The sequence below is a fragment of the Peromyscus californicus genome, unplaced genomic scaffold (genome assembly GCF_007827085.1).
Source record: "Peromyscus californicus insignis strain IS unplaced genomic scaffold, ASM782708v3 Scaffold_11__1_contigs__length_118956290, whole genome shotgun sequence".
NCBI lineage: Eukaryota > Metazoa > Chordata > Mammalia > Rodentia > Cricetidae > Peromyscus > Peromyscus californicus.
Genome location: NW_026294402.1, coordinates 49056054 through 49068325, shown reverse-complemented (window position 1 = coordinate 49068325; position 12272 = coordinate 49056054). Strand labels below are relative to the sequence as shown.

General features: G+C 50.1%; 1 protein-coding gene across 2 annotated transcripts in view; it reads left to right on the top strand.

Annotated features, from left to right (window-relative positions):
* The window catches only part of Acsbg1 (acyl-CoA synthetase bubblegum family member 1), a 63004-nt gene that overhangs the window by 22631 nt on the left and 28101 nt on the right, over nt 1–12272 (top strand). For both annotated transcript variants that reach the window (XM_052760656.1, XM_052760645.1), the window contains exons 3-5: nt 8060–8280; nt 8687–8775; nt 9038–9158. In XM_052760656.1, the coding sequence (XP_052616616.1) occupies nt 8060–8280; nt 8687–8775; nt 9038–9158 (431 nt within the window). The remainder of the gene's footprint in view (nt 1–8059; nt 8281–8686; nt 8776–9037; nt 9159–12272) is intronic.

Here is a 12272-nt window from a genome sequence, read left to right as displayed (position 1 = left end):
CTGTCTCAGCCTCCCAAGTAGCTGGGATTACAGGCGTGCACCACTGCGCCTGGCCTTCTCAAATGGGTAGTCTGGACACTTAAGTCTGTTCTTAGAGAGTACAGAGGTATCTCTGGTAAGGTACTTTCCTCCGTCTGGGGATGGACCTGGCTGGATGCTGCCAATGACGATAATTACAGGGAGGCTTGAACTGGGGTTGGGGCTGTGCATAGCTGTCAGTGCGAAAAGTTATCTAAATATTCCTAGAAGTGGTTGGGTAAGGAGTTAGAGGTCCATAAAGTTAGTAAGGCTGTAAGAAAAGGAGGGTCTGAGCTGAATTGTGCAAAACTATTGCTTAAGGTCCACCTGATCTAGGCAGTGTCTCCATGTGGAATTTACCTTACATCAGGAGACTACCATGTGGTGGTCTGGACTGTTATTTCTGTTAGTCCTTGAATGTGGCTAAGGGAGATATCTGATTCCAGTGCTGAAAGGAGAGAAACGGATGGGCTGGGGGGAAGGAAGCCTTTCCTGAAGCTGTTCTCCAAATACCTGGAATATATATGTATGTCCAAAGAGTGATCAGTCCTCACTGTTAGCAATTCTTCGGGGAAAATCAATTGGGAAAACTATGAAGGCACACATGATTTTCATAACAGAAGACAGCTGATATATAACAAGCCAAATAACACCAAAAGCTCCTTGGAATTTGGCTTCCCTAAAGGAATTCCTTGATTCCTTCAGGTGGTGGCTTTGCCATAACCAGCTGAGTTCTTATAATATATTCCTGAGGTCCGTAGCATGTGAGCACTTCTTTGTGTCATTAAGCATTTTAACATATTATTTTAATGACTGTCTGGGAATTCCTGGTTCCCGTCATGCATCTCATTAGTCCCTCTTAGACACCGAGGCTGTTCCCAACAGAACACAAGGTTGCTGCCCATTGCCATAGGCTTGCCGTACCTGTCTCACTGTTTGACTTGAGCAGTCTCTTAAGAGCGTCATTGCTGGCTCCAGGAACACCCCTTCTGTGAGGCAGCACTGTGAGCCACCCGGGGAAACCATCAGTTTGGGTCCCACGTTGTATGGCGTCCTTCCCAACAGTGGAGCCCGGCTGGGTCTTTGCTACTGTGGCTTCTTTCCCTCTGGGAGAATCAGGAGTGGGAGGTAGCAGGGGCGTGAGACGCTTCAGGGGATGAAATGCTGTTTATCTAGAGGACAATGGAAGAGAAGTGGTATAAAAAGAGGCTAATGGGAAATGAGAAGGAACTGACTTCTGGGGTCCCCGGGGGAAAGGCTCCAGCTTCCCTCTGCCCCGCCGCCTCGGCCTGCTGCTTCTTTCTCCATGTTTCACCTCCTATGAAGCGGCTTCCAGTGCCTCACCATCTCAGCTTGCCTGCCTGATCTCAGCTTGTCTATCCCCTAATCTTGTCAGTCACTTCTGGGAAAGAGGGGAGAGGGGAAGAGCTCTGATTGTGTCCATCCTTACCTACTTGGAGTAGTCCAGCTGGACTGCCTGCCTGCACACTGACACATGGACACATGGCCAAGCTTGAAGCTCTTTTTCACTCTTGTGGCCAAGGTAGCAGGACTACTTGCTGTCCAAGGCCCAGCACCTGTGGGCAGAGATCCTTCTGACTGCTCGGCCCTGCGTTTAGCACACCACACCAAGAGCTAAAACCCAGGCTCAGACCTTTTAACCTGTTGTCCAAACGTGTTCTCTTGGCTACAGGGTGGAGGTTGGAGGAAGGCAGTGTCAGCGTGGACTTGGGAGCAGGAAGTACAGATAGGAGGAATCAGGAAGGAGGTACCCCAGACCTCTGTTTGCCCTTCTTTCAGTTCCCAAGTCCAAGGGCAGGCTTCTCAGCTGGCATCAGAAACCCAGGGGCCAGAGACCTGTGGTAGACTCAAGCCAGCGGGATACTGGCCAATAGAAGTTCCACCAGACCCTATCGTTTGGGGCTTAGTCTAGTATTTACTGTTCTATGGGTTTGTGGGTCCCCCCTGCCTGCATTTGGATAGCACCATGCCCTGCCCTGTCATCCCACCAGCCTGTGGGACCAGGTGAAGCGAAAGATAAGGTCTTGAATCTCTTTGACACACAGTCACTCAGGCCAGTGGCTAGGAGGAAAGGAGACCAGCTTGTTCTTCTATAAACACCGAAAATCACCGTGCCCAAGCTAGCTGGGTGCTGAGCCATAGCTGCACCTGCCTCTCCTGCTTGCCGTACAGGCGGCCTCCTCTTTGGATCCTGAGTATTAGCAGCCTGGCACAGAGTAGAGGCCGTTAGGTATTGAACCGACACAGAATGTATCCCTGTAGCAGAGTGAAGGGTCTTCCAGCTAGAGTCACAACATGCACAAAGGTACAGAGGAAGGAGGCCAAGGGCTTGCGAACATCTCAGGATGTAAGGAAGGGGGTACTGAGGCTAGGATTGCTAAGGGAACCCTGTGAGAGACGGCCCGTCCGAGAACAAGGGGGTGGCCAGCACCCTGTGGCTGGCCCATGAGCTCACCCAAAGACTTTTGAGCAGATCTCATTTGGGTGTAGAAGGGACACTTTGGAAGCCTGAGAAATGTGGGACAAGTTATCAGCTAGAAGTCCAAGGTTACGAAGACAGGATGTGGGCAGGAGTCTCCATCTCCTCCCAGAGGAGATATGGAAACCCAGTTTACAGCGCAGCCCACTACGAGGGACAGCACACCAGCATGAGGAATAAGTGTCTGGCAGTGTGGCTCTGAACCACAGTTCTGCCACCCAGCTCTGCTACCACTCAGCCGCCCTGAGATCTGTAGCTTTAGCTAGGTGATGGGAGGTTGTAGGCATGTAAGCCCACACTCAACTCATGTGACCATGGTGAACCTGTTCCTGGAAAAAGGATAACTGGTCCTCAGCGAGGGGAGGGGCAGGCCCTTCCCCCCTAGGTTTTCTCTTCTGGCTAATGTGAAGGGCCTATTGGCCTAACTGGGCCTTTGGACAAAGGGGGCCAGCAAGATTCATGCTGCTAGCTAGGAAGCCCCGTTCTTTGTGACATGGTTCCCCAAGGCCAGGGCTCTGGCCTGTTTCATGAAACAGCTAGACTAAGAGGGAGCTGAAGTACAGGCCAACCAGCTTCTCCTCTCTTCCCACTCTGGCTTTCTTCCTTTCAAGCAGTGGGTAAGCTGAGTGCACAAAAGCACAGACTCCAGGAGCTAAAGCAGGAACAAGACAGAAGAAATGGGATGAGGAACTCTGTCCAAAACTGTAAACATGGCTGGTGCTGGAGACCAGGGGCAGGAGCGCAGGCTTAGAATATGCTTGTGTTCAGTCCCGAGCATCAAATTCCCTAGTACCAAAACAGAAGTTAAAAAACGCTTCTTTTTTCTGATCCATTAATCCTACCTCTAGATATCTGTCCTCTAGATGGTTAATAGTTAATGACTATATTTGATCTGACCCACATACTTTTTTAAATATTTAAATGTTCAAATACACACACACACACTCAGATTTCTTGTAACTCTTGGTCTCCATTTGCCTTAGTTACTTTTCTATTGCTGTGATAAGACATCCAAAGTAACTTATGAAAGAGAGTGTCTAATTTGGGGCTCATGGTTCCAGAGGGTTAGAGTTCATGATCATCATGGCAGGGGGTACGGTGGGAGGCAGGCAGGCTGGGTGCTGGAGCAGCAGCTGAGAGCTCACATCTCAATCCACAAGCACAAGGGAGAGAGAGCTCTAACTGGAAATGGTGAGGCCTTATTGAATCCTCCAAACCCACCCTCAGTGACACGCCCCCTCCAACAAGGCCATGCCCCTCCAACAAGGCCACACCCCTCCAACAAGGCCACACCTCCTACTCCTTCCCACACAGTTCCACCAACTGGGGACCAAGTTTTTAAACATATGAGCCTAAGGGGGCCATTCTCAGTCAAACAACCACACCATTCCTACTGGGCACCCAATCCCACCACTGAGGAGCAGGGCCCTCTTTTAATGCGACACACCCTCTTCCATTTCTGTAGTAGCCCCTACCAATCCCTGTTACCTCTCTGAAACAGAGGCTTGGGGACACAAATATCGTCCTTGCATTATAAATTTCCCCCTTACATTTTCAAATTGACAAATTAAAAACCATATATAGTGTGGAATGGATAAATTGAGACTGTTAACATATACACTACATCACAGACTACATTTTTTTTGTACTGAGAACACAGAATCTACTTAACCATTTTCAAAAATACATGTTGTTATTAAGTGTACTCTCTCAAATTGTGTGGCTTTTCTCAGACTAGAGACATGCCACGGTGTTCGGGGCCTCCGTCAAAAGGAAAGAAGCTGAAGGTGGAAGTGGAGACCCCGAGTCTCAAAGAAAGCAAGGGGGTTCCTCCCTTTGTGGAGATGAAGACCGTGCTGTGGGTTCCACGGCACGTCCTGTTGCCGGTGCGCTCACTCATTCATTATTTATTGTCATGCATTATTTATTCTGATGCTGACACACGAGCCACAGAAGTCTCAGGGGCATTTTGAGTTTTTCCTCCTTGGTTCTGACTCGGATGGCACGATCTTTCCCGGCCCACCTCGCTTTGTTGTGAATAACTGCTAACTGCACTGCTGAGCTGTGTCTGTAACTCAGTGGTAGGCTAGCGTATAGGGCATATCCCCAGCAGCACACACAACCAGAACCAACCCAACCGCAACAACAGCCGAAGAAAAACCAGCTCCTTTTCGCTGTTTGGATAAGGAGGCCACCCACTTTTGCACAGCACAGGCCTCTGAGCCATTTCATATTTCTTAGAGGATGTATTCCATTTTTCATCATTAAAACGAGATTATAACTGCTTAACGTTAAGCCTCTTGGTTAGGACTGGGGATGCAATACAGCCATGGAGCACCTGCCCTAGCATGCACAGGGCCCTGGCTTCAATCTCCAGTTCGTGTAGAAACAGAAGGAAGGAAATTCTTGGCTTGAGGGAGGCTTTAGCAATGATCTCAAGACTGACACTTAACCTCTGCTTGTCTTGGCAGCTAGGGGAACAGGTGCAGTGGGGCATGGGTTTTTGGAAGCCATCACAGGAGGAAGGACACCACTTTTTCTGGTCCAAGCAGTCAGAAGTTTCTGTTTCCCTTGGGAGGGAAAAGGATTGCCGAGAAGACAGCACCTGGGCGCCCAGCTCCACACACACTAAACACACCAGCTTCCGGGTCCTCGCTCTGTTTGGAAGATCAACATTCTTTTTTTTTGAGACAGAATCTCATGCAGCCCAAGCTGTCTTCAAATTTGCTGTGTAGCTAGAAACGATCTTGAACTTCTGACTATGCTTTCTCCACTTCTTAAGTGCTGGTTTTATAGGTGTGCACTGCCACACTTGGTTTATGTGGTGCCGGAGGTTGAATCCAGGGCTTCGTGCCTGCTACATGAGCATCTGCCTGCTTTTCTGTATCCACAGGCCTTCTGCTACTCATTTTCCTCCTCCTGTTCTCTTAGAAGCAGCTTCACTAAGGTATAGTTTATACACCATTTAATCTGCCTGTTGTATGTGTGCAATCCAAAGGTTTTTTTATTTACTTATTATATGTATGTGGGTTGGGTTGGGGATGTGGCAGTACGATGGTACTCAGGTAACATGTGGGAGTTAGCTCTTTCCTTCCAGCATGTAGGTCCTAGGAGCTGAACTCAGATCATTAGGCAAGTGCCTTTACCTACTGAGCCACCTTGCCAGGCCCAATTCAATGATTTTCAGGAATTTACAGAGTTCTGTAATCATCACCACTTTTAGAATATTTTCATCAACCCCAAAAGATTCCTTGTACTCTTCTTGTGGTCATTCCCATTCCTACCCCTAGCCTTAGGCAACAAGCTGCTCTTTTTCTGGGTCCTTCTTATGGCTGGAGTCATGTGGTACACGGTCTTTTGAATCTGCCTTCTTTCACTGAACGTGGTTTAAGCTGTCTCCATGTTCGAGTCAGAATCGGTGCTGTGTTCCTTCTTAGAGTAGAAATGGATCCCATCCTATGGATCATTCACATTGTGCCTTTAGTCACCTGTCTGTGGACATCTGAGTTCTTTCCCCTCTTGGGCTGATAAATTATATTGGTATGAACATCCACATACAAGTGTTTGTGGGGACACGTTTCTGTTTTTCTTGAGTAGATACCTAGGGGCCACAATGCCAGGCAGTGTAGTAACTCTCCGAGAAATTGCTAAGCTGTCTCCCGAAAGGGCTGTACCACAGCTGCCTTTCCCACCAACCAGCACTGCCTGAGAGCATCCGGCTTCTCAGTCCTCACTAACCCCTCTTTACCTTCCGCGATTACAGCGCAGCCAAGAGGAAGATCACTAATTAGGGTCACAGCAGGGAATGACAGGGCCAAGGTGTGGAACCCAAGTTACCCTGACTCTTTTTCAGTTTATGGGTTAGTGGATGGAGTCTGCAAAGGGCAGGGTAGGGGACTGGGGATGCCGGGCCAGGGCTTTGGGACAGTTCTTACACCTCCACCCTAAGAGCAATGGGCTCCAGCAGCAGTGGCAACAAGGACTTGGTCTGGGAAAGAGGGGGTTGCCAGCCAACTTGTTCTGGCTTCAGCCCAAACAGGTCACAATAAAACGTTCTCTCTGGTGCCCTCCCCTGGCCCAGCCTGTATGTCTCACAGGCTGCCATGCCCCCTTCTTCACATTTCCTTTCGACTGGGCCTGGACGTGTTCTCCTGTCTCAACGCCACAAGTTTTATCTCTTTGTGCCAATGTCACAGTCTATTTGCAGTCTAAGAATGTAGCTATGAAGGACGAGGGCATCTGGTCTGTCTGTCTAATTCAGGCAGGACCAGAGGCAAGATGTCCTGATGGTGCCGGCCTTGAGGCAAGCATTGTGAAGGAGTTGGCTTCTCAGGGGAGTGAACAATTGATGAGATGTGTCTGGGCAGCAGGAGTGAGGCCTCTTGAGGGTCCTGGACAGCTCACTCTCTACCCACATTGTGCTCACTTTTTAGAATGACCATCCTTATCCCAGGGAAGGGAGGCCCAGCCAGATACGGTGGCACATACCTATAATCCTAGTACTTGGAAGGCAGAGGCAGGAAGATTATAAATTCGAGGCTAGCCTTTAAGAACCTGAAAACAAACAAGTTAATGAGCCTAAAGGGTCTAAAGGGGTTCAGAGTACCCACGCAAACTTCCTTTACAAACAGGAGAATGGAGGGAATGTGTGTTTATTGAGCACCTGAGTCTCCTTCATACACATCACTTCTTCCGATCCCCACACTCGATGACAAATGCCCCTCCTTCCCTCTGAGGAGGCAGACTCAGGCGGTACTGTTTGCCCTAACCCAACATGTTCAGTAGTTCAGCCACCGCCTTCTCCTGGGCTCTGTTCTCACCCACACAGTGTCGTAAACTGTGGGATGAGACATCAGGCACATGTGAGTTCAAGTCTTGACTCTGCCACTTCCTTGCTGTGTGCTGTGGGGAAAGTGAGTGAGCCTGTCTGGGCCACAGCTGCCCGCGTGTGCCTTAAGGCTGTCTCAGTCACGGTCACACCGTGAGGGTGGGATGAGAAGATCCAGGCATGACTGCCTGTCTAGACTTCTGCTGCAGGCTCTGCTGGCTAGGGATCTAGGCCTGTCGGTTCTCAGCCCACCTCCCCACTCCACTTTCTCTCTAAAGCCTTGACTTTCTGTCCAGCTGGATCTGTGCTCACCTGCTTCCAGGAGCCTGAGAAGCTCTGAGCCCAGGGACAGTCTTACTCTTGTGAGTGGTCATGAGCTTTGGTTTTGTCCAACCTTGGCCGGCAAACTCCGGCTGGATAAAAGCAGAGGAAGGCCCAGAAGTCTCCATCTCTGGGGCTTCCCTCCCCCTGTCTCTTCTCCTCTTCCGTGATGTATCCCTAAGCTTTGCTCACCTTCCAAGGCCAAGCCAGGCTGCCTCTTCCAAGCCACCTTCCAGGCCACCACAGGCCTAGCTCTCCTGCCAGCTCTCCAGATCCTGTCCTGAGGGGACTGTCGGCAGTAGCAGACATGGAGGCTCTGCCCAGAACTGGATTCCCTACAGACAACCCAGGTAGGTTCGATCAGACTGTGGTCATCCTCTTCCCCTTTGCAGAGGACGCACTGTGGACGACGCGGGCGGACGGGAAAGTGCGCCTGCGCCTGGAACCCCTCTGCACGCAGCTGCCCTATACCGTGCACCGGATGTTCTATGAGGCCTTGGATAAGTACGGGGACCTCAGTGCTCTGGGCTTCAAGTGCAAAAACAAGTGGGAGCACATTTCGTACTACCAGTACTACCTGATTGCCCGCAAAGTCGCCAAAGGCTTCCTGAAGGTAGGAGCCCCTCACTGCACACCCTTCTTTCCCCAGACCTGCTCTCCAGCTTGAGCTCTCCCCAACTCTCCACCGGGCAAGGTCCCTAGAAACCACCCTTGTGAAACCTGACACCATCTGTTGGGCTAACACTATATCCTGGGCCCTGCGCTAAGAATTTTACATTTAGGGAGCCTCTACCGCAGGCCACCTTCAAGGAAGGCTGGGAAACCGAGCAGACTGGGCTCCCCAGAGAGCCATAGGAAGGGTCAACAGGGCTGCCAGAAACTGATTCCCTAGGAGGTTTTTCTGGCTGAGTAGACTCTGAGATGGGCCTGGAGGGGTCTCTGCAGTCTACTGGGAGGCAGCAGGGGAGGGAAAGGTCATCTCTGTGTGACTGACCTGCCTATCTGCCTTTGGCCTGGAGCTCGGCCTGGAGCGAGCCCACAGCGTGGCGATCCTCGGCTTCAACTCCCCAGAGTGGTTCTTCTCTGCAGTGGGCACCGTGTTTGCCGGGTGAGTGGCTGGGCAGGGATAAGGTCTCCTGTGGGTTGGTGGTGGGCAGAAAGTACAGAGAGGGCTATTATCTCTTTAGAGAGCCCTCTACCACTCCCCAGCATCCCATATCTCCCCTAGGCCCTTCCGGGCCTGCCTTTTCCCATCCCTGCCTGCCGAGATGACTAACAGCATTGGAGCTCCCTGGGGATGGAGGCTGTGAGGCTGTGGGGAGGGGATGGTTCCTCTGCACCTGATAAGAGTCTTCCTGTGCCTCCTCCAGGGGCATTGTCACTGGCATCTACACCACCAGCTCCCCAGAAGCCTGCCAGTACATCGCCCATGACTGCCGTGCCAATATCGTCGTGGTTGACACACAGAAGCAGCTGGAAAAGATACTGAAGGTTTGGGGGGGCAGTGGGGGTGTGGGTAGAGGCTGGACATCTGCTCTAGTGTGTGAAGGATGCTTTTATTTGCCCATCGAGAGTTCTTATCTCCTACAGCTTATGTGCACATGCAACACACACACACACACACACACACACACACATACACACATGTGGCAGGAGTAATAGCACCTTTTACTCACACCCCTGGCCAGCCCATTGTCTCCCATGGCTTTCCCTCTGGACAGGGTCTTATCTAAAGGGAGAGCTGTGGACATTGGGTCCCTCTGTGGCTTAGTTTGTACTCTGGAGATGGTCCTTGGGCCTTAGCCACTCATCTACTCCTGAGGGTCAAGTGGTCAACCTTCTAGGACATGGAACCCGGGTCTCTAGAGAGACCGCAGTAGGTGCCTGTCTCTCTTCATCTCTGCTGAAGAAGTCTTTTAAGCCAAGAAGAAGCCGGAAGTTGTAGTTCTTACTTGTCTGTGGAGACCTTCCCCGGGGCAGGCCCAGCTCCTGAAGAGGGTTCCCTCATGACTTTATATAGCTCCCTCAGGTGAGGCTGTGAGCAGCCCTGACTTGAGACTCACTAGCTCACAGTCAAGTGAGGAGACCCCCCAAGGAAGCCTCCAGAGTCCAGGTCTGCTCAGGGAATACTAGAGCAACAAGAAAAGCTGAGCATCACTCCTCCCTGAGAGGGGCCAGGGGGAATTGCAGAGCTTTGGGCCAGGAAAGCTGTGGGAGGGGGACCCGGACTCCCCAACAAGATCTGAGCAGGGACCTGAATCATCAACCTAATAGACAACTCCTCAAACAGCAGAGTTGGCCTTGGCCGGTGTAGCTACACAAGCCCTCTTAAACTTGTCAGTGAGGCTGGATAAGGTACCCACCTTTGCATATTGTGTTGAGCTACCCTGTGCTAGATTCAGACTCCATGGAGTTTTGCTCTAATCTAAGACGTGATCACAGCCTTTTATACCAGTTCAGAGTGATTATGAAAACTCCATTTCATGGCTTCTGTTTTACTGTGTGGGGTCTCTCCAGTGGTACTTTGACTAGTGAGGGATTGTTCTGCCTCCTTACGGGGCCCTTCTTCTGAGCCCTGCTTTTAGGATATCACTCTGAGCATCTCCATTTGTCCAGCTTGGATAAATGTGTAGGATTGGGAGCGGACAGAAAGGTACGGATTGTGTGGCCCCACCCTACTCTGAGCTAGGAGTCCTAAGCTATCTTCAGGCAGCCTTCTCCCCTTCTCCAAACTCTTGGTCTGAGGGCCAACTGGTCAACCTTCTGGAACCATGGGTTTCCAGAGAGGCCATGAAAAATGCTTTCCTTTGTCTCTGTTGGAGTAGTCATCAGGGTTATATATCTGTTACTGGCCTTTCCAAAGCACCTCTGGACTTAGTATGACCCAGAAGTCCTCAGATAGCCAAGTGGCCTCAGAGGCACCTAGGTCATAGGTCATTTTCTGAGCCTCGCTCATCACAGCCTAACCTAGAACAGAACCAACTTCCCCCAGGCCCACTTAGGTCTGAAGCCTTGATGGTTTAGGAACCAATCTAGCATAGGGTTGAGGCCTCGTGACCTCTTATCACCATCCATATTAGCATGGCTATTGGGGTTGTCCTTGTTCAGCTCATGTTTAGGCAGTCATGTTGGTGAGACTTTATTGGTATAGCTTCTGACATTACTATGAGGTACAATCTCACAGTAAACTCCCTGATCCTCTGGCCCTTTCCAGCACAAAGAACTACAGGCAACTAGCGAGTATTGGGAGCAGGGGAAATAATCCTCCCCAGGGTGGAGCACACCGACTGGTTATCCAATACCAGATGGTCAGCTCTGAAAACATATACACACAAGTGACATTATACAGACTAAATAGGCTGTATTTATGTATTTAGGAGTGTGTGTGTGTGTGTGTGTGTGTGTGTGTGTGTGTGTGTGTGTGTGTAAAACAACAATTAATGAAAAAAGAAACCATGAGTTTGTTTTTTTATATTTATTTATCTACTTATTTGTTTGCTTGTTTATTTATTTATTTTGGTTTTTCGAGACAGGGTTTCTCTGTGTAGTTTTGGTGCCTGTCCTGGATCTCACTCTGTAGACCAGGCTGGCCTCAAACTCACAGAGATCCACCTGGCTCTGCCTCCCGAGTGCTGGGATTAAAGGTATGCACCACTGCCGCCTGGCTGAGGCCATGAATTTGAAAGAGAGCAAGGAAGGGTCTATGGGAGGGCTTGATGGGAGGAAATTGGGACGGGTAAATGATGTAATTATATTATAATCTCAAAAAAGAGAAAAAGGAAGGAAGGAAGGAAGAAAGGAAGGAAGAAAGAAAGAAAGAAAAGAAAGAGAGAAGAGAGAGAGATTTTTTTTAAAGGAACCAATGTAGCTGGACTGGAGAAATGGCTCAGTAAAGCGCCATCCAAGCATGCATGAGAACCTGAGTGTGGATCAGCAGCACATACATGAAAAGTCAGGCATTGTAGCAAGTGCCCGGATGCACAGGCACAGGTGGAGGAGGTGAGTAGATTCCTGAAGCCCATTGGCTAAGCTCACCAAAAGACCTCAGAAAATATGGTTGAGTTTGATTGAGGAAAGACATCTGCTGTCAACCTGTGGCCACACACACTGCACATGTACACAACATACCATACATGTGGTGGTGGTGGGCGGGGGACTGTTAGGTTCCAACCCTTAAAAAGGCAGTGCCGCTGACAATGTCCTAAATGACAGTCTGGCCTCAGCTCAGGCTGGCTCAGAGGATGGCTGGCAGAATGATAGACACCTACTCATGATAGACTCATTCCTCAGGAACCTGTGAGATAGGTCTCTGCCTGCCAGCAAGAGCCACTTCCCCTACTTCTGGTAATCAATAGAGATATCTAGTTTCCTATTAGCACATACATGTAATACATATCAAAGCTCCAAACTAACCTCCAGGCTCTTTTCTCCTTATTAACATTTACCTGTAATGCACGTGAAAGCCTCGGGGCCTTCTGGCCTGCACACTTCCTCTTCTCCTCCACTCTGAACTTCCAGGCTAGTTCAGATTCTGCCCCGTCCCTTCCACAGCTGCCCTGTTCTCTTTAACACTGGCAAGAACACCTGCCCCTCTACCTCTCTCAC